The sequence below is a fragment of the Clarias gariepinus genome, chromosome 20 (genome assembly GCF_024256425.1).
Source record: "Clarias gariepinus isolate MV-2021 ecotype Netherlands chromosome 20, CGAR_prim_01v2, whole genome shotgun sequence".
Classification (NCBI taxonomy): domain Eukaryota; kingdom Metazoa; phylum Chordata; class Actinopteri; order Siluriformes; family Clariidae; genus Clarias; species Clarias gariepinus.
Window position 1 is genome coordinate 7119113 of NC_071119.1, and position 26760 is coordinate 7145872.

The window sequence follows — 26760 nt, forward strand, 5'->3', positions numbered from 1 at the left end:
GACGCAGATGCAGGAAAACAAGGTCTATTTATTATGTGATTGTCTAAAAAGAAACAAAGAAAAATAACAAAAACACAAGAAATGCAGATTCTGACGTTAACCCCTCCAAACCGGGGGCTCCCCAGGTTGGGTCTGCAGGCAGTCTGTGCTCACACAGAATGGGAAACGATATAGACCTCCTTGGCTCTCTTCAACTTGGTAAACTCACAGTGCTTGCTGTGATTGATCCGTAAACTTGGAAATAGTTCAAGCACGTTGCCCGATCCTGCAGACTCCTTTCATTCCTGGGGGGAAAACATAGTCACAAATGGCATACGTGTGGGACAAGACACGAGGGTGCACAATGGTGAACAGACGAAGGGCTACGGGTTCGGCTGGAATATTTAAAGACACAGGGGTAGACATAGGTGAACTTGATTTGGTGATAATACAGCTAACAGGAAACAAGTACACACGTAGATGCACTAGGGGGAGACAAAAAACAGCGGCTCAGTAATCAGTTGACCCAGATCTTTTTCCCCCGAACTGAGGTGGTTCAGATGTTACACACTGATGAACTAAGAGTTTATTCATGACAAATGTGCAGTTCATATGAAGTGTTACCACCTAAACAAATTGTAGCACACTTGATTAAATTACTTTCTGCTGGGGGAGGGAGGGGTAAATTTAATCAGGGTAACTACCTACAGTACATACTGTAACTAGTTTGTTACATATAACAACAAATTAGTTTAACATTGCACATTACAATAATGAAATAAATTGCGTAAAGGATTTCTTGCCAGTAAAGTTTTAAAGGATAATCAAGTTAAAATTAGTAAAATACTAAACATGACAATAAAAAAGCTAACAAAACAAAAATGTCATACTTCAAGCAAATAAGTAGAGAAAGTTTATTTAATGACAAAATGTGAGCATGACAACTTAGAGGGTCACATGGCCATAACTCATTTTGGATGGTGAATGGTGGTGGACACCCTAAATAAATAACCTTACTATGGTCGTGTGACTTTATATTAGAGTGAGTTTACTACTTTAAGAGTCTCTGATAATCTGTTTCACTGCAGAACTCCTGCAATGTCATGAAGTACTGAACACTAAGCCTAATGAGAGAGCGGGTGAGGTTTATATTATCACAGCTTACTAGTTATTCAAGCAGTACAGATAAACATATAGGTGTAAAATATTGTTGTTGTGCTCAGCAGTTATAATAATGAACAATAATAATTTCATGAAGACACAGTTAGAACTCATCCCACTGATTAATACACTCAGCTTGATTTATTTGGAAACATTTATTTATTTTTCTTCTCACAAATCCAGCGTTGTTTATGAGAGCACGGTGCATCATTCCAGTGCTGTTCATCAGGATACCCAGTCTCACCACAGTCTTCATTATCTTGGTAATTGTCAGGTTCATGTTGAGCCCATTTACTGAAACTAAGACAATCTGATTTAGTCTTCAGCACTGAGTTTCCAAACAAATCATAAAAAAAGATCTCTGATCAATAAAAATATAAAATAAAAAAAATATTCATCCAGGTTTATTTATTTACTCTGCAGTCTTAAATACACAAGAAAAAAAAATATTGTTGACACACACATGTGGTCTCTTACCCAGAGGTCACTGGTGTACCGTCCACCCATTTCCACTCTCCGTCTGTGTCGCTGTCACTCAGACCAATCCAAGCTTGACTTTCTTGCAGCTGTTCAGTGATGAAGTCCTGTGTATTTTATAGCAGAACAACTTAAGAACTTTTATCATTATTTACAGTAGCAGTGGACACATAACGCATACTGACTCTACATAAGCTCCAACATGCTTTTTTTGTGGAAGAGAGGAAACGCTAGACCACCTCATTATAAGTTGTGATAGATCAGGGCTAATGTTAGCACTCTGAGAGAATTGGTAGTAAGATTTGGACAAATCATGACAGAGAACTTTTACATCCTTGGCCTGAGATACTCACCGCACAAAAAGAACAGATTTTCATACTCATTTATTATTAGTCTAGGCCAAACTAGCGACCTGTCTCACATGTACAAACCAAATAAAAGGCAGTGGCACACTGAACCCAGAACTGATGATGAAAACACTTTTAAAGGCCAGACTCTAGCATTAATTTGTTCATGCTAAAATGACACACAGACTGCAGGGATTGTGTACATTTTGGGGACAGGATGAGGATTTATGGTGTGTTTAATGTTTTTTTGTATTTATTTATGTTTAATAAAATAATACAAATAATACATATTTTTTATTATTATTACTCACAGAGGCAGTCAGTTTGAGAGGATGCAGGCAAGGCATAGGCATGGATGTAAAGACATTTAATAAAGAAAACTAAACACAAACCAAAACAGGATCTAGAACATGAACAACACTACCAATAGTTTGATTAGCTGAGACTTGAACACTAAAACAGAAAGAGTAATGTTAAAACAGATGTCTTGAAGTAAACCCCAAAAACAAGGGTATAAATCGGTAATCTGGTAAAAAAAAAAAAGGGGGGGGGGGCATAGACCACCAAGTCATACTTTTACACTCTCGTTGACTTCCAGAGCACATGCCTTTCGATGAACAAAGAGGCATACAGATGTGGCCATTAAGAATGCATGTTTTTTCCTGCAACTTCCCACAATTCATTGCCACAAGCAACATTCGGGAATTTAATTTATTTAAATAAATGTGTTGTGCTTCACAACATCCGCCACTTGAATACCCGCCAGATGGCGCATGGAAGGACTTTATCTAAAAGCCGGACCAAGTACAACGATGAATTGTGTATAATTAGTTAGCCTAAAACAATATTGTTTCCAGTGCTGAAGCAAACATGAATTTCATTTTGTTTTACAATAGATCATTTATGGTGAACGTGTGTATATGTGCTTCATATTATTTTTATAATGATGAAATGAGATGCCCAAAAATGTTCTTTAAAATTCCTAATAAGTTTCTTATATAGTTTTTGTAATGTCTTAACAGGGACAAAACAATGAAAGACATGGCAATGCCTTAGTTTAAATGGTCTTGAAATTAATTAAATTTCCTGATAGTAGGCTATCTGGTAGTGTTTACGAATGTCCTGCTTCCTGAATATGCCATATCTATGTTCATATATATAAACACAAAGTGCTTCAGGCTTTTTAGAATAATAACTATCATGTTTTTTGCTGTTTGTGTCCAGCACTGAATGATTATTTCACTGATTATTTGACCACGACTGGAAATAATAGCTGAATTGTGATTGTAAATTTATGAGTGAAATAAAGCTGTTCTTCGATGTGCAGAAACCCGCGGCTCGTACTTTCACTTTACAAAAGGCAGCGTTTTTATCAAAATACTGATAAACTGTGTGATTTATCGATAAAATAAAAAATATAGGCTACTTGCTAGATAAACGCTGGCTTTTCCAACATGACAGTGCGCTCTGATGTGAGCTGATTTTTTTCAAGTTATAATATAATACAACATATTTTTGCTGTGTAGTTTATTTTTTGTGTGCATAAGAATTGCATTTCAATCAATGTTTCATGGTGCACCAGTCCACCACTACCCAAGACTTTCAAGACAATCAACCAGGTGTGTTTATTCTTCAGATGAAGCATAATACAACTGACCCTATAGTAAACAATAAATGAGTGTCGTTGATCAAAAGGCTGATCGCAGATACAGTATGAGTAGATTTATTGATAAAACTGCAGACATACTTCACCAGAAATGCAACAAACAAATATATAGGCTACTCACATTGTATATATATATATACAACGTGACAGCACGGTCAGTTACTGTAACCCCTTTTCTCAACTTTCAGGTGTAAAGTTATTAAACCAGTTTTAACCAGAATTAACAAGACCGAGCAGACATCTCTGCCTAAAATGTATTTCGCCAGCAAAACATAAAATAAATAGAAATAAAATGTTTAATGGTAAAAAAGGTCTACCAAGGAAACAGGTTTCATTATTTTACAAAATCTGAATATATTCAGTAAATTTATAAAATACAATTAAAGTTAGAACTATGAAGTCTGATTTAATTGGTATCATTAAACATTTTATTTCTTTTTATTTTTTATGTTTCTATTTATGTTTATGTTTTGCTGGCGAAAGACATTTTAGGCAGAGACCTCCCCTCGGTCTTGTTAATTCTGGTTAAAACTGTTTTTTTAGATTTTTTTATCATGTGTAATTAGAAAAGCTACGCATGTATGTTTTTTGTCATGTTATATTTTGTGTTCTTTAAATTTGTAGTAGATTTATTGATTCAACTGAAATAAACAAAACTAAATGACCATAAAAATTCAAACATTCTCAGGACGTGCTACTGCGACAGTAAATGTCGGTGTTTTTGAGTTATTATAAGAATTAAATGCAGTAGGCTGTTATGATCATTATAATGTTCTTCACTAAATAATGAAAACTTTTTAACAAATTACATTTTTACATCCCAACATTCCGTTGTGCTGTACCACCGCCGGCAAATACCTTAATAAAATACAAGTGAAACATTAAACGAATTTAAAATCACAGTACTAAAAGTACAATATACAGAAGGCTAAATGTCTGCTTTTATATAAACTAATGGAAAAAATCTGCTTATGTTATTCCGATAAAACGTGGATTACTGGCGCATCCACTGCTGCGGAGATGACGTGATGACATGATCACCCTCATCACAGTCGAAACCAAAAACATCAACTTATCAATGAATTATTAAAATGGCCAGAGTCAGTTTCCCTGCTGTTTTCCCCGATGCATTCATAATCATTAGTCTACTTCTGCCGGTGCGCTGTTTTTTATCCCCACCCTCGTTAAACAGCGTATTCAGAGAAAGGTTCGCCCGCGAGAGGTTGTGCATGCACGGTCCACTGCACAGCACCGCAAAGACACACATGCATTGTGCTATGTTGTTGGTACACACTTCCACTTTTCATCTTCCCTTTGATCAAAATGATCCCGATATGAGCCGACACGAGCAGCTTTGTTTCAGTCAGAATATTCATCTAGAACCTTCTTCACATATATTTGCTGATTAAACACTGCATTTTTTTATGAAAGCGCACGCCATGTGAGCAGCTTTAATTATTAATAATTAAATAATTATTCAATGCTAGACATAAACAGCTAAAATCAAGATGATTATTATTCTTTAGATTATTATTATCATGTTCTTTTGCTGTTTGGGTTCAGCGTAAAATAATTATTTGAAACTGAAGCACTTCGATTCATGCCACGAGTAATTTTATCATACAAAGATTATTACGGTGTGCTCGGACCACTGACTCCAAAATTGACATTTTTACAGCTAAAATAAAAATGTTTTTACAAGCCCTTAAGCTGTTGTTTTTGCTGTTTTCTTTAAAAATTACAATAGACAAATAGAAACAAAGTCTGTCTAAACCAAATGAATTGCAGCCGTTTTGCAAGATGTCCCTTTGCGCCACCTGGCGGTCATTTCACAAATTACTTTGAATTGCGACTGATTTATTTTGGCTGTTGCCATTTGGCCACAACAGAGTGTGCGGCAGTCATAGACATTCCCCTTGAGTAACTACTGTACTTTATTTTTTTTATTTAGCATATGCTATTAGTAAAAAAATAATAATAATAATGAGTTTAGAGTAAGAGAGAGTGGGTGGGGCACCAAGGCCTCTAAGGCTGGTGTGGAGACGCTGTCTCTCTGGCATTGCATTAAGATGTGTGCCAGAGGACAATGTACAAGTGAAGGAGGTGCTGTTAGCAGTAGGATAGCAGGTAGGGTGTGAGATCATCTACTCTTCCTCACGAATGAATAAAGTGGTGGTGGTGTTTTTGACCAAGGTAAACCTCATCAGCACACTGACAAAGGGTGGAACACATGTAAGAAGATCCATAGTCCAAGTTACCCCTCTGTCTGTCCCTGCTACACGTGTGGTGATCTCAAACATGCCTCCGTTCATAAAAGATAAGGCAATAATGAAGGAGCTGGCCCACTTAGGGGAGTTTGTCAATCCTCATAAGGGCAGTCCTGCTCGGGTGCAAGAGCTCCTATGTGAGACAGGTCCTGTCTTTCTGGAAGCACATTTAAATGGTTTTAAATGAAAAAGAAGGAACACTTTATATAAATTTTAAGTGTGAAGAGGGGGGCAGTAGCTACACTGCTTTTGCCACCCTGGAGCAGCTCATGTGTTTCAAGTATGGGGATGTAGGACATAAAGGACTGAGCTGTCCACACAGAGTGGCAGCCGGGGAGCTCAGGGTGGCAACACGGCCAGGGAAACAGGATCTGGAAAACTCAGAAAAGTCCGAGTCTAAAGTGGGCCTCACTGACATCCAGAGCAGTCACACACCCGAGTCACAGCTTATAATAGGTCAGTTCAGAACACACCGAGACCACAGGGACACACACCACACCCAGTGCTGATATGAACACCAACACTACTGAGAACAGTGCAAGTGTAAAACATGATGCCCTTACAGTGGTCAGCATTGACAGCGACCCCGCCCCTGATGCTGATCCCGTCCATAACATATCCACCGAAGAATATATCTGCGGTACAGCAACCGCAGATCTGCACACCACCGCCAACACTGACAGAAAACACTGCAGCTAAGGCAAGAAGGAAAAGAGACCTTAACCACAGAACCAACCACAAAACACAGTCAGACCCTGAGCACCGCAGCACAAGAGAGTGAATAAGCAGGATAAGGCACAGCACAAACACACAGACACACGCAGATGTACTCGAAGACACTAAGGAGCAAATTACTGATTGTTTAAAACTGTCAAAAAAAGAAAAAAGACGCTTGGTAAAAGCATTTAACAAAAGAAACTGCAAAAAAAAAAAAACGCAAAAAAAAAACTGTCACACAGTGTTATGTTCTATGGTGGTGGTGTTTTTGATGTTGCTGTGGGTAGGCATAAACGCAGGGGGTATGATCTTAAAGAGTCTTTTTATTAAACAAAACATTATTAATAAAGAACAAACAAACAAAGAAACTTAAAGAACTCTGTCTTAACACAAGCATAGAGCGAAACACGGAAACACGAGGGAGGAGACAGACGAGGGATGAGACAGACTAGGACAGGAGAGACTAATGACGAGACATACTAGGAATGAGACTAATGACTGATTGGGTTAGTAGTTAATAGGGTTAGTACCTAAACAGGTTATTGTTTCACATGGATAATGACAAATGGGTTAGTAACTGTACAGGTTAGTAACTGAACATACAAGGGAACTAACACACAAGAGGCTAGACACACACAAGAGGCTAATCCATACAACTAAAGGCTAAACCTCCTAGAGGCTAAAGCTACTAGAGGCCAAAGCTACTAGCTGCTAAACCCCAGCAGCTCAACCCACTAGCAGCTCAACCCTCAAGTGGCTACATGGAAGTAACCAAACATTCGAGAGGCAAACGAACCCTGGAGACACACAGAACAGTACTTACACAAAACACTGGACAAACTAACTACCACATTTAACTACACACAAATCGCTCCACACCACAAAAGCAAAATGAACATAAACTTAACAAAACTCGAGCCAATTTAACACAACAAATTGCAAACCAAAACAAAACCAAATGAAAAGAAATTCCCACTTGATATTATTAATGCTCGACCCAGTTTTCCAAAATAAACAGCTTTTTATAATGGATTTAATAAGCCACCTCGGTTTAGGTGAGCACTCTCATCACTGGACCGAGGGGCATTTGGAGAAACTGAGTCTACAAACCAAAAAACTACACAAACAAAATTACCGGACGCACAGCGCCCTCTAGAGGTCGTCCCTCACACACAGGAGGAAGCAAAAATGGACAGCAGGTAAACAAAGCTATAAACTTTGAACAAGTCTGTAAATCAATAAACAACGAAAGGGCGGGGGGTAGTGGGAATTCTTTTTACTTAAAAAAAAAAAAAACACTTAAAATATGTAAATAACCTCAGACACATGAAACTATGTAAATAAGTCTGACATGTTTCTTTAATAAAGCCTTTTAATATCTTAAGTCTCTTTCTCTCTCTCTCACCTGTTCCTCTTGACTATTTATGATCACCAGGTCTGCTCCTCTCTTTATACAGTCCTCTCTGCTTTCAGTCCAGTTCTTCTTCTCATTAGACATGTAATAAAGACTGGTGCTAAAGCTGACACACTTCCCTTTGATAAATTGAGAGAATTTACAGAGATTAATCACACAGTTTCTGATATATTGTATGTGTAGTGACATTATTTATTTTTAACTGTTTATGCTACATTATATTAAAAAAAAAGGTTTTGAATATATATACAGGTCCTTCTCAAAAAATTAGCATATTGTGATAAAGTTCATTATTTTCTGTAATGTACAGATAAACATTAGACTTTCATATATTTCAGATTCATTACACACAACTAAAGTAGTTCAAGCCTTTTAATTGTTTTAATATTAATGATTTTGGCATACAGCTCATGAAAACCCAAAATTCCTATCTCAAAAAATTAGCATATTTCATCCGACCAATAAAAGAAAAGTGTTTTTAATACAAAAAAAGTCAACCTTCAAATAATTATGTTCAGTTATGCACTCAATACTTGGTCGGGAATCCTTTTGCAGAAATGACTGCTTTAATGCGGCGTGGCATGGAGGCAATCAGCCTGTGGCACTGCTGAGGTGTTATGGAGGCCCAGGATGCTTCGATAGTGGCCTTAAGCTCATCCAGAGTGCGTCTCTCAACTTTCTCTTCACAATATCCCACAGATTCTCTATGGGGTTCAGGTCAGGAGAGTTGGCAGGCCAATTAAGCACAGTAATACCATGGTCAGTAAACCATTTAGCAGTGGTTTTGGGACTGTGAGCAGGTGCCAGGTCATGTTGAAAAATGAAATCTTCATCTCCATAAAGCTTTTCAGCAGATGGAAGCATGAAGTGCTCCAAAATCTCCTGATAGCTAGCTGCATTGACCCTGCCCTTAATAAAACACAGTGGACCAACACCAGCAGCTGACATGGCACCCCAGACCATCACTGACTGTGGGTACTTGACACTGGACTTCAGGCATTTTGGCATTTCCCTCTCCCCAGTCTTCCTCCAGACTGGCACCTTGATTTCCGAATGACATGCAAAATTTGCTTTCATCCGAAAAAAGTACTTTGGACCACTGAGCAACAGTCCAGTGCTGCTTCTCTGTAGCCCAGGTCAGGCGCTTCTGCCACTGTTTCTGGTTCAAAAGTGGCTTGACCTGGGGAATGCGGCACCTGTAGCCCATTTCCTGCACACGTACCGGTGGCTCTGGATGTTTCTACTTCAGACTCAGTCCACTGCTTCCGCAGGTCCCCCAAGGTCTGGAATCGGTCCTTCTCCACAATCTTCCTCAGGGTCAGGTCACCACTTCTCGTTGTGCAGCGTTTTCTGCCACACTTTTTCCTTCCCACAGACTTCCCACTGGGGTGCCTTGATACAGCACTCTGGGAACAGCCTATTGGTTCAGAAATTTCTTTCTGTGTCTTACCCTCTTGCTTGAGGGTGTCAATGATGGCCTTCTGGACAGCAGTCAGGTCGGCAGTCTTACCCATGTTTCCGTTTTTGAGTAATGAACCAGGCTGGGAGTATTTAAAAGCCTCAGGAATCTTTTGCAGGTGTTTAGAGTTATTTAGTTGATACAGATGATTAGGTTAATAGCTCGTTTAGAGAACCTTTTCATGATATGCTAATTTTTTGAGATAGGAATTTTGGGTTTTCATGAGCTGTATGCCAAAATCATCAATATTAAAATAATTAAAAGGCTTGAACTACTTCAGTTGTGTGTAATGAATCTAAAATATATGAAAGTCTAATGTTTATCTGTACATTACAGAAAATAATGAACTTTATCACAATATGCTAATTTTTTGAGAAGGACCTGTATATATATATATATATATATATATATATATATATATATATATATATATATATATATATATAATTCACCTTTTATGGGCTGACTTTATTATTATTTAACATAAGGTTGCTTTTATCTTGATTGGGATTCAAAAGAAAGATAACAAAGATTAATTGTAATTAATATTATATGAACTATTGAGGTTTGACTATTTGTACCATGTATCTTTCATTTTCTCTGTTTTCAGTCCAGATATAAAGATATGGCATTTCTGCAGCACTACAGCTTGTACTTTTGTATAACATGATAATAGGTTATTGTTGCATTTTTCTCTTTAGACTCTGACTGGATAAATAAAAACAGCACACACACACTTTAAAGAGAACTCTGTGTGTGGACAATAAGCACTTATATAGACATTTACATTTTAGACACTGGGGGTGGAATGGCCGCGGTACGTACAGTGGTGTGAAAAACGATTTGCCCCCTTCCTGATTTCTTATTCTTTTGCATGTATGTCACACAAAATGTTTTTAATCATCAAACACATTTAACTATTAGTCAAAGTAAACACAAAATGCAGTTTTTAAATGATATTTTTTATTATTTAGGGAGAAAAAAAACCCAAACCTACATGGTCCTGTGTGAAAAAGTAATTGCCCCCTGAACCTAATAACTGGTTGGGCCACCCTTAGCAGCAATAACTGCAATCAAGCGTTTACAATAACTTGCAACGAGTCTTTTACAGCGCTCTGGAGGAATTTTGGCTCACTCATCTTTGCAGAATTGTTGTAATTCAGCTTTATTTGAGGGTTTTCTAACATGAACCGCCTTTTTAAGGACATGCCACAACATCTCAATAGGATTTAGGTCAGGACTTTGACTAGGCCACTCCAAAGTTCATTTTGTTTTTCTTCAGCCATTCAGAGGTGGATTTGCTGGTGTGTTTTGGGTCATTGTCCTGCTGCAGCACCCAAGATCGCTTCAGCTTGAGTTGACGAACAGATGGCCGGACATTCTCCTTCAGGATTTTTTGGTAGACAGTAGAATTCATGGTTCCATCTATCACAGCAAGCCTTCCAGGTCCTGAAGCAGCAAAACAACCCCAGACCATCACACTACCACCACCATATTTTACTGTTGGTATGATGGTTCTTTTTCTGCAATGCTGTGTTACTTTTACGCCAGATGTAAGGGGACACGCACCTTCCAAAAACGTTCAACTTTTGTCTCGTCAGTCCACAAGGTATTTTCCCAAAAGTCTTGGCAATCATTGAGATGTTTTTTAGCAAAATTGAGACGAGTCTTAATGTCCTTTTTGCTTAAAAGTGGTTTGCGCCTTGGAAATCTGCCATGCAGGCCGTCTTTGCCCAGTCTCTTTCTTATGGTGGAGTCGTGAACACTGACCTTCATTGAGGCAAGTGAGTCCTGCAGTTCTTTAAATGTTGTCCTGGGGTCTTTTGTGGCCTCTAGGATGAGTTGTCTCTGCGCTCTTGGGGTAATTTTGGTCGGCCGGCCACTCCTGGGAAGGTTTACCACTGTTCCATGTTTTTGCCATTTGTGGATAATGGCTCTTACTGTGGTTCTCTGGAGTCCCAAAGCTTTAGAAATGGCTTTATAACCTTTACCAGACTGATAGAACTCAATTAATTTTGTTCTCATTTGTTCCTGAATTTCTTTGGATCTTGGCATGATGTCTAGCTTTTGAGGTGCTTTTGGTCTACTTCTCTGTGTCAGGTAGCTCCTATTTAAGTGATTTCTTGATTGAAACAGATGTGGCAGTAATCAGGCCTGGGGGTGACTACAGAAATTGAACTCAGGTGTGATAAACCACAGTTAAGTTATTTTTTAACAAGGGGGGCAATCACTTTTTCACACAGGCCCATGCAGATTTGGAGGTTTTTTTTTCTCCCTTAATAACGTAAACCTTCATTTAACAACTGCATTTTGTGTTCAATTATGTTATCTTTGACTAATAGTTAACAGTTTTTAATGAGCAGAAACATTTAAGTGTGACAAACATGCAAAAGAATAAGAAATCAGGAAGGGGCCAAATAGTTTTTCACACCACTGTATATTATCTCCATATACACCACTGTATATTATCTCCATAGTTCTCCAGTTCTCCAGGAGAAATGTAAGACTGATTAAGAATCAGTAATTACTGCACAGTTAACAGTGAACTAATTACTAATGATCACTAATTAGTTATTGAATTAATTATCTAGTAATTAATGTTAGTAATCCATGTGTTAATCAAAAATTATTACTCCTTACACAATTGAGTCATGGATCAGAATTGTAAAGTACCATCAATATTAACAAGATGTTTTTATTCTAAGATCTTGGTGAAATTATATGGAGGCACATGTGCGAGAATGTGATTTAAGTCTTCCTCTGGGTATAAGACGGCTCATGGATTTCCACTGAGGACATTTAACTTTTGGGCAGAAAATGTAATGCTAAATCTAACAACTTACCCAAAACACAAAATGTCCTCAGGTATTCACCCCTTTCCCTCTGTAACTGGTCTCTCTCTATAATCAGGTTGTTGTTGCTGGTCTGAAACTGGTCTCTCTCTATAGTCAGGTTGTTGTTACTGGTTTTTAGCTGGATGTTTTCTATCTTCAGGATGTGGTAATTGATCCACAGCACTGTGATGGCAGTCAGCAGGAGAATACACAGCAGCATCTCACACACTGCAGTCAGTCTGGACCACCTGCTCCATGCAGTGTCTCCTCCTAATGTTAAGTGGACACAGAGATGTGTTTTATTTTTTTTTCTGTGTTTTGTATGTTTAACCATAGTAAACCCACTGGCTCTGAACACATGTACATTGTGCATGATTTTTTTCTCATTTGATGGAACGACATGAACAATTTGACAGCAGAACTTGCTGAGACTTTTACTTATTTACAGACTTTTACTTATTTTGCCAAATTATTATTCTGTGACACAATACTGTCATGACAAACTATTTAATTTAAAAGCTGCTATTATAACTTTATTTTAGAAGTATAAACTTCCATGTTTTGAGCAAAGCTAATGTTTATGTGTTGTGACGATTCAATGGCATCACTTCTTTATTTCATGTGATCAGTAAAGATATATCCTTTGCAACACAGTGGCTTTGAGTTTAAAAATATTAAGATCTTAGGACTTTAACTTAAGTAAACTGTTTTTTTTTTTTTTTTTTAAGACTGGTATGTGTCACGATCGGGGTGTAATGGCTGATATTGATCGCCATGGGCGGATAGAGCAGGCATAAAGGCAGAGGTGTTGTGTAACCAAAATAGTCTTTTAATATAGGTAGTCACAGAAGTATAAATAATAAAAACACAAAAACAAAGGAACAAACAAACAATACTTAATAACATGGGGTTAAACATGGGCTCTCAGGCACGACTAAGCTCTGTAGCGAAACGCAGGCTAAAGGATGCCTAGCAAACGCCCTGTGGCGAAACGCAGGCTAAAGGACTCCTAGCAAACGCCCTGTGGCGAAAGGCAGGCTAAAGGACGAAACACTTGACAGGCACACGAACTACGTGTGGAGCTGAAACAGGACAGTTAGCTCAGTATAGATTTTAGCTAAACACACTTCTAGCCAAACACACACCTAGCTACTTACCTGTTCTAGCTAAACACACAAGAGAACAGGGGGACAACAACCACAATACTGACATTTACATGAACTACACCCACATGACAGGACTGAGTCAGCTCCACACATAGTGGAGTTAGACAGACACAGAACATCTACAGACAACATTGTCACCAAAAAGCCCAACTCAACATAACCTAAGTCAAACAACACAAAATGGCCACATAAAATGACAGTAGTGTAACTGATATTGCTCAACCCAGTTTCCCAGACTAAACAGCTATTTACAGATGGAGCCACACCAAATACCGTGTGAATGGCGTACGGCTGCCCTATGCATGGCGTAGTCCCCCCTCCTTTTCCTTCGAGAAAGGCGTGTCAGGATTTCACAGTAAACACGCCCATTCAAGCCCTATTTATGCATTTACCTGGTTCCACCACTAGATGGCGCTTCGTTCCCAAGGACACGTTAACACAAGCCAGCAATTTAGCTGCGCTGAGTGGCAATCACGTGATTTTAACAACCCACCCCCACCGAACCGACGCTACCAAATTGCACTACAGAGATGAAGATGGCGGCTTAATGGACTATTCGCGGTAAGTGGTGTTTTAATTTATACAATTTGTTTGGGATTAGTTTACAGTTTATTTCCCAGTTTAGTTTTTTATTGGCTGTTTTGAAAATCACTGGCAGCACCAGCAGCGGTCAGATGTGACTTTAGATAACTTAATGATCTGTTTACCAAGTCTGGAGTTAACATTACAGCTTACTGTCAGTGTCACAAACTCACAATGTCACTCCTCTTTAACTAAAAAAGACACTAAAGCTTCGAAAATACTATTAATGTCCCTATTACAAAAGCTGCACTACCGGATGAAGAGTGTTTGTGCTCTATAAAAATGCCTTTAGAGTCTGACCGCATGTTGTCTGGATAAATTCAGCATTTATTTATTCTTTGGGTAAGACTTAATCTGCAGGTTATATCTGTGAATATAATGTGATGCAGTTCATGAAGGACACAAGCTGAGGATAGATGTACAGAAGCTAGCGAGCTAAATGCTCATAACCGGGTTTATATTTTTCTTAATTTGGCCGTACTTTGCGCGGTAGCGCGAGCGCTTAGTTACCGAGCTGGATAAAAACTCTGAAGTGTTTATCAGTTAAGGAGTGGGGGGAGGGGGAGGTGTGCGTGTGTGGGGGGCTTCAGTACTCGGGGAGTTATAGTTTGGCTTTAGTGATGAACTAATATATACAAGTGTTATATCGCTTAACTTATTTGTATGAAAAGCGCATTAAGTAAATTCTCTGTTAATTTAATGCAGACGGTAATACAGACAGACCGGGGTTAACACTAACAAAGTTCACTGGTTAAAGTTGGCACAGGCAGTTTATTTACATTCCAGAATTTCCCAAAACAGTATTTTACACACTCTGTGGTGTAGGTTTACTAATATCTTTTATATTTATCACAACTAGATATTCTGTAAAGTTTATTTATCTTTGTCTTCACTAAATTCTATCTTTGTCTTTAAGCCGAGCTCCGCTGTGGAGGATTGGGGGGTCAGGAGGGATGACGTCACAGTGCAACAGCTTTAGAATGATGTTTGATCAGGTCTACTGTATATTCTGAACAAAGAATTGCAAAACGACTGATACTTGAGAGGGGAAACAAAGAATTAAACAGTTCCATCTTTAATATATATATATATAATTATATTTTATTATAAAAGAACCAGATAGAGACTGATAAGCAGCTGGTGTTATCCGGGTATTTTAATGACCTTTAAGCAAAAATTGAACATGTTTTCACCTGTTTTATACAAATTACTGTTTTACCTTTGACTAGTTTTGAAAGAATACATTTTATTTTTAAAGTCATGTGTGCATGTTTTAATTGTTGGAGGATTGTTTGGGTATTTAAAAATACATTTACTTGAACCAACAACTTCAATGTGCAAAAAATGGGAACCGACGTTGTTTTAAATAGTCAAAGAGTTGGGCTAATAATAATAATAATAATTATTAGATCTACCACAGCAGATAATAAACCAAGCCATGTCATAACTGAAGCAAACACCACGATTATGCCTCGTTTTATTCGGTGTTGCTATTAGTTTATATTGAAACAAAAACTAATACCATTATAAAATATATTACGTATTGAAACGTTTATAACTTATCGAAAATGATTCGATTAATTTACAAGATGTACGGAGATGTATTTTTTTTTTTTTTTTTTTTTTTTTACAGATGACAAGCCCATATAATACTAAGGGTTTCTGAATGAAGTTGAAATATTGTGTCCTATTTATATGATGTTGTATATGATGTAATGATTATAATAAATATATAAATACATTTTCAAGTTCAATGTTTTCATGCTCCAGCGATATGTAATGACTGATAATTTTTTATTACCTTTTCTGCTAAAGTGAAAATCTGTTGTTTACTAGTTCCCTACATCGCTACAGTTCACTACTCTGTGCAGTTGTGTGTGCACAGAGAGTTTGTGTATGTACTGTATGTGCGCGCGTCTCATATATATGTAGTTTATTTACAGTAATTCATAAAAAAACAGTGTCTACTTTATAAACAGCTGCTTTATAAATGGGGGTTAGCGCCTGTTATCGCTGGACAGGGATCAACTACAGTATACTACTGTATTTTTCACTGCTTATATATTTTTGCCATAGTTTCATTTGGTTTTACGCGATTTCATGTGTTATTTGTTTGTGTGTGTACGTGTGTGTGTGTGTGTGTGTGAGAGAGAGAGTGAGAGAGAGCGCGTGCGCGAGGAAGGGCTTATATTGTGATTTATCCAGGGTTACTAAAGCCTGGCTTACTACTACTAATAAAAAATATTTCAATGTAACCCATGGGTCTCAATCACAAAATCAGCCAACGCTGTAAACAGATGACACGACAAATTATATACTCTGAAACGGTTCTTGGTGGAGAATACTGGTGGAGATTCTTGGTGGAGAATACTGACTATGACATGGTGCTAATTGCTCTGTGTGTGTGTGTGTGTGTGTGTGTGTGTGTGTGTGTGTGTGTGTGTGTTAAAAGATAATAAAAATTACACCAAAGTGCTGCAGGTTTGGTGTCTGTGAGCTTTGACTAATCATAGTTTGATGGGGGGGCATTTTGTGGCTGCTCCAGTTACACTCTACTTAGATATTGCACAGAGTAAAAGTAACGGAAGACTGAAAAGCCCCGTAAACTTGACCCTGACAATAATAGTCAATTGTTTTTATATTTATGTTTTTTTAAATATATTTTTAAATGTTCAAATGAACGTTTCAGAGTATATAATTTGTCGTGTCATCTGTTTACAGCGTTGGCTGATTTTGTGATTGAGACCCATGGGTTACATTGAAATATTTTTTATTAGTAGTAGTAAGCCAGGCTTTAGTAACCCTGGATAAATCACAATATAAGCCCTTCCTCGCGCATGCGCTCTCTCTCACTCTCTCTCTTACACTCACACACGTACACACACAAACAAATAACACATGAAATCGCGTAAAACCAAATGAAACTATGGCAAAAATATATAAGCAGTGAAAAATACAGTAGTATACTGTAGTTGATCCCTGTCCAGCGATAACAGGCGCTAACCCCCATTTATAAAGCAGCTGTTTATAAAGTAGACACTGTTTTTTTATGAATTACTGTAAATAAACTACATATATATGAGACGCGCGCACATACAGTACATACACAAACTCTCTGTGCACACACAACTGCACAGAGTAGTGAACTGTAGCGATGTAGGGAACTAGTAAACAACAGATTTTCACTTTAGCAGAAAAGGGAATGAAAAATTATCAGTCATTACATATCGCTGGAGCATGAAAACATTGAACTTGAAAATGTATTTATATATTTATTATAATCATTACATCATATACAACATCATATAAATAGGACACAATATTTCAACTTCATTCAGAAACCCTTAGTATTAAATGGGCTTGTCATCTGTAAAAAATAAAAATAAAAAAATAAAATACATCTCCGTACATCTTGTAAATTAATCGAATCATTTTCGATAAGTTATAAACGTTTCAATACGTAATATATTTTATAATGGTATTAGTTTTTGTTTCAATATAAACTAATAGCAACACCGAATAAAACGAGGCATAATCGTGGTGTTTGCTTCAGTTATGACATGGCTTGGTTTATTATCTGCTGTGGTAGATCTGATTAATTCAAACGCAATAGAATGAACGAACTAATATATTTTCCCATAACGTTATAAAATTAAGTAGAGCTAAATTCCTAAATCTCCTTATAAAATATTGCTGATTATCAATGCGGGAATAAATGGCGAATGAATTATTCACAGGGGAACATATATATATATTCCCTCATTAATTATATATATATATATATAACTGCATATATAGAATGAAACCTGAGATAGCATAGATACAGCTCAATCCCTTGCGCCATCTGCTGAGAGAAATGAGAATCGCAGGTTGAAAAATGCAGGAAACCGCCGCGCAGCTGTCAGGAATTTCACTTAAATTAGAGCAAAATAGCGTTTTACTGGCTTTTACTGGTGCGATTTTAAAAATGTAAGCATGCAGGGTTATTAAGCCCACAAATCTAGGAAAAGTCATGAAAGGAGGGTTCTGGATTTTGATCGAGTGTGAAGTATTATTTTTTTTTCCCCCCATTGCAGTCAAAATGACCGGTGTGCGGCGCTTCTAGCGTTAATGGATCTTGTTAAACATTGTACCTTATTTTCAGCTGTTCAAAACCTGGTTTGTTTTGCATTTCCTCCTTAAAGATTCCCAGTGAAACAAACAAACTCGCTATTTAGTGTTCGGAGGCCAGACATTACAAATACACTAATTATTTGAATACACCATTTTTATATACCCTATTAAATACTATGAAGGGAAAGTTATGTGACTGACTTACTAGTTGTTAAGTAAATGCTCATTATATTGAAGACTCCTGTACAGCTGTACCTCTTTACTCATTGTTGCCTGTTTTATTTCCTGTTACATTCTCCAAGAATAAACACTATTAAACACTCTTTGAATTTTAGTTCAAAGAATCAGAGTTCAGAATTTTATCTGAACTTCAAATCTTTCACCAAAAAATTTCTGCCTTGATGTGTGACAGCCAAATCAGGATATAAGCATACAGTGGAAAAAAATTTTTTTATTGTGTATAACACACATTATCACACCAGTCTGGGTGAATAATATTTATACCCAATTATTTATTGGTTGTAAATAACAATTAGAGAAAAGAAGAAAGCTTTTTTGGAGCTCTACATCAGTTACTTGTGTGTGACTCTGACCTTTGCATAGTACTGGAGATCCCTTTAAGGTACATTTAAAACATATAATTAAAATTGAGTATACAGTTACAGGTTAACCGTAGACATCATGCAATTAATCACAAATAAATATTAAAAAAGCTTTTGACAGCTACAAAATATAATGTTTTAATAACTATTTTTGTGTCACGATCGTGGGAGTTATCGGGCTGCTGTTAATGCCGTGGGCTTAAAAAGGGCAGGCATAGGCGCAGAGGGTTGATTGAACCAAATAAAGTCTTTTAATAACAAAATAATACAAAACATAAACAAGAAGTAAAACAGGCAAAGAAACTGGATCACTAACTCAATCATAAAACACAGGCTCTAACAAATAGAATACACACGAGCTCTTTTAAGCCTGATACACACACACACACACACAAGCTCTTTTAAGCGTGATACACACACACACACGAGCTCTTTTAAGCGTGATACACACACACACACACAAGCTCTTTTAAGCGTGATACACACACACACACACAAGCTCTTTTAAGTGTGACACACACACACACACACACACGAGCTCTTTTAAGTGTGACACACACACACACGGGCTCTTTTAAGCGTGATACACACACACACACACACATGAGCTCTTTTAAGTGTGATACACACACGAGCTCTTTTAAGTGTGACACACACAAGCTCTTTTAAGTGTGACACACACACACAAGCTCTTTTAAGCGTGATACACACACACACACACAAGCTCTTTTAAGTGTGACACACACACACACACACACACGAGCTCTTTTAAGTGTGACACACACACACAAGCTCTTTTAAGTGTGACACACACACACAAGCTCTTTTAAGTGTGACACACACACACACACACACACACGAGCTCTTTTAAGCGTGACACACACACACACAAGCTCCTTTAAGCCTGATACACACACACACACACACACAAGCTCCTTTAAGCCTGATACACACACAAACACTAGCCGCACACCAGGCTTTCACACCTCCATCGTCAACTGTTTGGGGCAACTTAAAGCGATTACTAGTTTCCGCAGTCCACGACTGATAGAGCATGATACACAAACACAGTAGTTCTTTTACATACCCCACACTTGCGCTCCTTTGAGCGTTTCACTCACACTCTTACGAGTGACCCACACACACTCGGAGCTTACACGGGCTGTGAGCTTATACTAAGGACAGGGAAAAAACGCATAAAACTACGGAAGACAATAACGACCAGGGAGACACCAGAAACAAAGAAACCAACAGAACAGGACCTACACAAATTAACGTACAAGCTAAGAAACACACCTAGATAACCAAAAACAACATTAACAATACTGAGCCCATTCTAAAACAAAACCAGAAAACACAACAAAACCAAACCAAAGAATGCCCACTAGACATCTCAAATGCTCGACCCAGTTTCCCAGAACTAACAGCTTTTTATAACATGTCTTATTAGCTACCTTGGCTCAGGTGAGCTCCTTCCTTCTGGGAAACTGAGTCTTCCAACAAAACTACAAACAGAAAATAATCTTGGCCACAGTGCCCTCTAGGGGCAGTTCCTTACACTTTGCAGGGATCTTGACCCTCAGGTTTTTGAAGTAGAGCTGCAGTTCCTCTAATGTTTATTCTCCAAGTATTTACTTTAATATAATTAAACTGTTCCAGTACTTCTGCTGTCTGACCAAGCCTGCAGCTGCTTGTTTTTTTCTGGTTGAGTTCCACCCATCGGTGAATGTGGGTCCACAACACAAATGCATTGTATGCAGACACATCTAAAATGTTTAAAAACACAACCACTGACCATCTCCTGATCATTCTCTGGCAAGTGTAGGTGGCAGTCAGCTTGTCCAGGCTGTCCACTCCACCTTTGTTTTTATTATAGTTCAAGATAATTATGGGCTTGTTGTCACTTGCTGATGACACAGCTGTGTCTTTGTGAAAAGTGGACATACAGGGGCTTGCAAAAGTATTTGGCCCCCTTGAACTTTTCCACATTTTGTCACATTACAGCCAGAAACATGAATCAATTTTATTGGAATTCCACGTGAAAGACCAATACAAAATGGTGTACACGTGAGAAGTGAAAGGAAAATCATACATGATTCCAAACATTTTTACAAATAAATAACTGAAAAGTGGGGTGTCCATAATTATTTAGCCCCGAGTCAATATTTTGTAGAACCACCTTTTGCTGCAATTACAGCTGCCAGTTTTACACAACTAGAGACTGAGATCCTTGCCCATTCTTCTTTGCAAAACAGCTCCAGCTCAGTCAGATTAGATGGACAGCGTTTGTGAACAGAAGTTTTCAGATCTTGCCACAGATTCTCGATTGGATTTAGATCTGGACTTTGACTGGGCCATTCTAACACATAGATATGTTTTGTTTTAAACCATTTCATTGTTGCCCTGACTTTATGTTTACAGTAGGGTCGTTGTCCTGCTGGAAGGTGAACCTCCGCCCCAGTCTCAAGTCTTTTGCAGACTCCAAGAGGTTTTCTTCTAAGATTGCCCTGTATTTGGCTTCATCCATCCTTCCTTCAACTCTGACCAGCTTCCCTGTCCCTGCTGAAGAGAAGCACCCCAGAGCATTATGCTGCCACCACCAAATTTGACAGTGGGGATGGTGTGGCTCTATGGCTTTTAGAGTGATGTGTTTTCTGCCACACATAGTGTTTTGCCACACATAGCGTTTTGCCACACATAGCGTTCCATTTTGGTCTCATCTGACCAGAGCACCTTCTTCCACATGTTTGTTGTGTCCCCCACATGGCTTGTGGCAAACTGCAAACAGGACTTCTTATGGTTTTCTGTTACCAATGGCTTTCTTCTTGCCACTCTTCCAAGAGTCTTGAACAAGAAGATTTGTCCATTTTTCTTTCCTTGAAAGAAGAATGGGCAAGGATCTCAGTCTCTAGATGTGCAAAGCTGGTAGAGACATACCCTAAAAGACTGGCAGCTGTAATTGCAGCAAAAGGTGGTTCTACAAAATATTGACTCAGGGGGCTAAATAATTATGCACACCCCACTTTTCAGTTATTTATTTGTAAAAAAAAATGTTTGGAATCATGTATGATTTTCATCCCACTTCTCAAGTGTACACCACTTTGTATTGATCTTTCACGTGGAATTCCAAATGAAATTGATTTATGTTTGTGGCTGTAATGTGACAAAATGTGGAAAAGTTCAAGAGGGCCAAATACTTTTGCAAGCCACTGTAAGTATTACACTCCGGTGTTTTTTTGGACAACATGAAAAAAACGTGGTGGTGTCTGTAAAAGCAAATTTTGAAGAAAGTGGAGCCCTGTCCTTTACTTGCAAAATTTTGGCAGGCAGCTCAGGTTTATTTTTATTTTTTACCGTGCCCAAGTTTCCACCTGAGAAGTTCTTGTCCAAGGCCATATCTGGTAAAGAAATTGTCACATGTGATATTGTGATCCCACAGTCTAGTAGTCATATTGAGGACTACACATTTTTCTTGATTCTTCCCAGGAATGCAACTTGCATGTTTGCCTGTGTAAATCTGCTAATTCCATGCATAGCTGTTTTTTTGCATCACAGGCTAACAATTTATTTATTTTTTTGTTTAAGAAGAACACCACCAATATACAGTAAACATCCTCATTCCTCATCAATGTCATGCCACATGACACCATGAACCTTTTTTCCTTCAAATGTTGTGATAGCAATCATGACTTTCTTTTTCTCTCGTCACAGCAAACCTTGTGATTCCAGGGGTCATTTTAATGACATTTGCAGCAGCTCCCCTGCCCTGTAAGTCAGGCGGTACTAAGCTCCAACAGATGTTACCACTTTTGGATTTGAACATTTCAGCAGGAGTGAGTGCAGTTTTAGCTAGTGGTGGACTGGCCATCTGGAGCACCGAGAGTTTTTCTGGTGGGCGCTGGCCAATGTGGGCCGGCCCAGTCAGTATGCAAAAATATAAAAAAATGACGAAAATCATCATATTGCATCTCTTTTCTACGCATATGGATAAGTGCGTCAATCGCACGGGCATCGTCGACAAAGAGCTGGTGTATATGTTACCGCACATGCAGATGTATTGCCCCTCCTTAAAATTAATTAGTTAGTTCACGTTTAATTTATGGAGGAAGAGATATTGATCCTTTCTCGATACAGCGAATTTTCCTGAGCAAATTAGTAATAATTTCCATGAATAAAAAAGAAGGAAGAAGAAAAGGTGGAGCTGAAAGTTACGCAAAAATAAGAAAAAAACTTTAGAGGTAAATGCTGTGAAATGCTTCAAATGATCAGATTATGGCTTTTGTGAAAAGGAAAGATACAGTTCCGCTCTGATGTCTCTAACAATACAGTTAGGGACAGCGAGGCTGGATCTAGCAGCCCACCACATCCCACATCATAATACACTGGCTCATTAAAGTGAAGATTCAGTTTTAAAATATTCAGTAGTATAAAAATAAAACACAATAAAAAACATTCTTAAAAGAGTGTCACTAAACATATATTGGGTCATATTTGTAAAACAAAGAAACAAAGGAAAAAAATATTTTCTTTCCTTCAGACAAACAACATATAAAACTACAAATATTAACAATATTTTCAGTGTCCAATTGCACCAGTTTCACAGAGACCCAAGAGGCTTAAAAACAGTTTGACAGGTAAATGAGACATTATTGTGATTTTTTTATTTATTTCAAAAGGTGCAGGACAATACTGCCAAAATGTATCATTTACAGGCTGTTAGAAAATATTCTTTGCATTGTCTCTTATTGAGTCACAAGGCTGTTAAAGACCTCTCCTGGCTCAGATCCTATTTGACCGATCGGTAAAGATGTCGCCATCAGGACTGCGTGTGTTTTTCCGCGAGATGCTGCAATTTAGCGCGCGGCGTGCGAAAATTCAAGAATTTAAAATAGATGTTTTGTGCTTCACTGAACATCTGCCAGATCGCGCATGGAAGAACTTTGTCTACAAGCCGGACCAAGTACAACGATGAATTGTGTATAAAGTTAACCTAAAACAATATTGTTTCCAATGCTGAAGCAAACATGAATTTTATTTTGTTTTTCAACAGATATTTCATAATGAACGTGTGTATATGTGCTTCATGTTATTTTTTATAAAGATGAAATGAGATGCCCAAATTTGTGCTTTAAATGTTTCTTATATAGTTTTTGTAATGTCTTAACAGGGACAAAATAAAGAAATATATATATTTCAATATTTTGTCTATATATGTGTGTGTGTGTGTGTGTGTACAGTATATACAATGCGACAGCGCGCTCAGTTACTTAAATTCCTTTTCTCACCTTTGATGTATAATCGTGGCAAAAAGTTTTGAGAATTACATAAATATTGGAAATTGGAAAAGTTGCTGCTTTAGTTTTTATAATAGCAATTTGCATATACTCCAGAATGTTATGAAGAGTAATCAGATAAATCACATAGGCCGTTATTTGCAATGTAAATTAACTAAATCCCGAAAAGACCTTTCCACTGCATTTCATTGCTGTCATTAAAGGACTTGCTGAGATCATTTCAGTAATTGTCGTGTTAACTCAGGTGAAAATGTTGATGAGCACAAGGCTGGAGATCATTATGTCAGGCTGATTGGGTTAGAATGGCAGACTTGACATGTTAAAAGGGGGGTGATGCTTGAAATCATTGTTCTTCCATTGTTAACCATGGTGACCTGCAAATAAATGCGTGCAGTTATCATTGCGTTGCATAAAAATGGCTTCACAGGCAAGGATATTGTGGCTACTAAGATTGCACCTAAATCAACAATTTATAGGATTATCAAGAACTTCAAGGAAAGAGGTTTAATTTTTGTTAAGAAGGCTTCAGGGCATCCAAGAAAGCCCAGCAAGCACCAGGATCTCTTCAGCTGCAGGATCGGAGTGCCACCAGTGCAGAGCTTGCTTAGGAATGGCAGCAGGCAGGTGTGAGCGCATCTGCATGCACAGTGAGGCGAAGACTTTTGGAAGATGGCCTGGTGTCAAAAAGAGCAGCAAAGAAGCCACTTCTCTCAAAAAAAAAAACATCAGGGACAAATTGATCTTCTGCAGAAAGTATGGTGAATGGACTGCTGAGGACTGGGGCAAAGTCATATTCTCTGATGAAGCCTCTTTCCAATTGTTTCGGGCATCTGAAAAAGGCTTGTCCGGAGAAAAAAGGTGAGCGCTACCATCAGTCCTGTGTCATGCCAACAGTAAAGCATCCTGAGACCATTCATGTGTGGGGTTGCTTCTCATCCAAGGGAGTGGGCTCACTCACAATTTTGCCCCAAAACACAGCCATAAATAAAGAATTGTACCAAAACACCATCTAACAGCAACTTCTTTAACAATCCAACAAAAGTTTGGTCAAAAACAATGCATTTTCCAGCATGATGGAGCACCGTGCCATAGGAAAAAGTGATAACTAAGTGGCTCGGGGACCAAAACATTGAAATTTTGGGTCCATGGCCTAAAAACTCCCCAGATCTTAATCCCATTAAGAACTTGTGGTCAATCCTCAAGAAACCGGTGGACAAACAAAAACCCACTAATTTTGACAAACTCCAAGAAGTTATTATGAAAGAATGGTTTGCTATCAGTCTGGATTTGGCCCAAAAGTTGATTGAGAGCATGCCCAGTCGAATTGCAAAGGTCCTGAAAAAAAGGGCCAACACTGCAAAAACTGACTCTTTGCATAAATGTCAGATGTAATTGTCGATAAAAGCTTTTGAAACGTATTAAGTGCTTGTAATTATCTTTCATTACATCAAAGAAACAACTGAAACAAAGATCTAAAAGCAGTTTAGCAGCAAACTTTGTGAAAACTAATATTTGTGTCATTCTCAAAATTTTTGGCCATGACTGTAGGTGTAACGTTATCAAACCGGTTTCGCGGATGGGGGAATTGGCAGAATTGAGGGGTTTAAAACTATTTAACAAAACCGAGAAGACGTCTCTTCCTAAAATGTATCTCGCCAGCAAAACATAGAATAAATAGAAATAAAATGTTTAAGGGTACCAATCAAATCAACTTCATAATTACTTTGAGTGTAATTCACAAATTTACTGAATATATTATGTTTTTATGTGTATACAGTATGTATTTGTATGTGAATATAATATATAAGTATGTGTTTGTGCGCACGTCTTATATGTAACATTCATATAAAATGCAATTCATGATACATGTATGTTGTTAAAGTATTTGTGGATATGTATGTAACGACGCGGCCCACGAGAGGGGCAGAGCCACACTAAACGGGCCGGGGCGTGATACTGTGACCCTCCGAGTAATCATTTGGTCGCACCAGTAAAAGGTGTCAGGGCCAAAGACAAAGAGCGCTGGAGAAGACACAGACAAAGCCCAAGCCTCTGTCTGTCAAAGACACCGGCGAGAAAGTAAGGCCACAGTTTAGCGTGTGGTTTCGGGTTAAAGTGCACAAAGCAAAAATTTTACTCTCACTCTTCCTATAAATCCTTGGTAAGGGCATAAGCCCCGAGAGCATCTTTAATTTTTTGTTTTAGTTTCCAGAATCCCGTCCGTTCTTGCGTAGATGGCGGAGCTCTGGTTATTTTGGGTTTCCAGTTTTGTTTTGGTTTCCTATTTAAGTTTCTTAATTAATAATCCTACGCTATCTCCAAACGGAAATGTCTTCCCGTGTCTGTCATAAGCACTCACAGCCAGGGCCGGTTCTAGACAGGCACATATAATAATAAAAAAAAAAAAAAAAAAATTATATATATATATATATATATATATATATATATATATATATATATATATATAATGTTAAATCGGATGGGCTATACTGTAGAACAGATCATATTATGTCTTTATATTTTTTTTCAGATTTGTTATATTGTTGTTTATATTGTTTATATTGTTGTCATAGTAAATGAACAGCTCTCTTCTCTCCAATCCACTCCTAAACAACAGTCTTCTATTTCCCTGTGTGTGCGCTGGAGCCTGTGAATGAAAACACGCGGCGGAGACATGAGGAA

At 37.9% G+C, this 26760-nt stretch overlaps 1 protein-coding gene across 2 annotated transcripts in view; it reads right to left on the reverse strand.

Annotated features, from left to right (window-relative positions):
- Window positions 1-1122: 1122 nt before the first annotated feature.
- LOC128508606 (CD209 antigen-like protein C) overlaps window positions 1123-26760 on the reverse strand; it is a 44637-nt gene continuing 18999 nt past the window's right edge. The window contains exons 3-6 of one of the 2 annotated variants that reach the window (XM_053480005.1): window positions 12331-12591; window positions 8020-8147; window positions 1618-1724; window positions 1123-1434 (exon numbers count right to left, since the gene is read on the reverse strand). In XM_053480005.1, coding sequence (XP_053335980.1) covers window positions 1296-1434; window positions 1618-1724; window positions 8020-8147; window positions 12331-12591 — 635 coding nt within the window. In that variant the 3' untranslated portion in view covers window positions 1123-1295. Of the gene's footprint in view, window positions 1441-1617; window positions 1725-8019; window positions 8148-12330; window positions 12592-26760 lie in introns of both variants that reach the window. The other variant, XM_053480004.1, reaches the window with a different exon arrangement.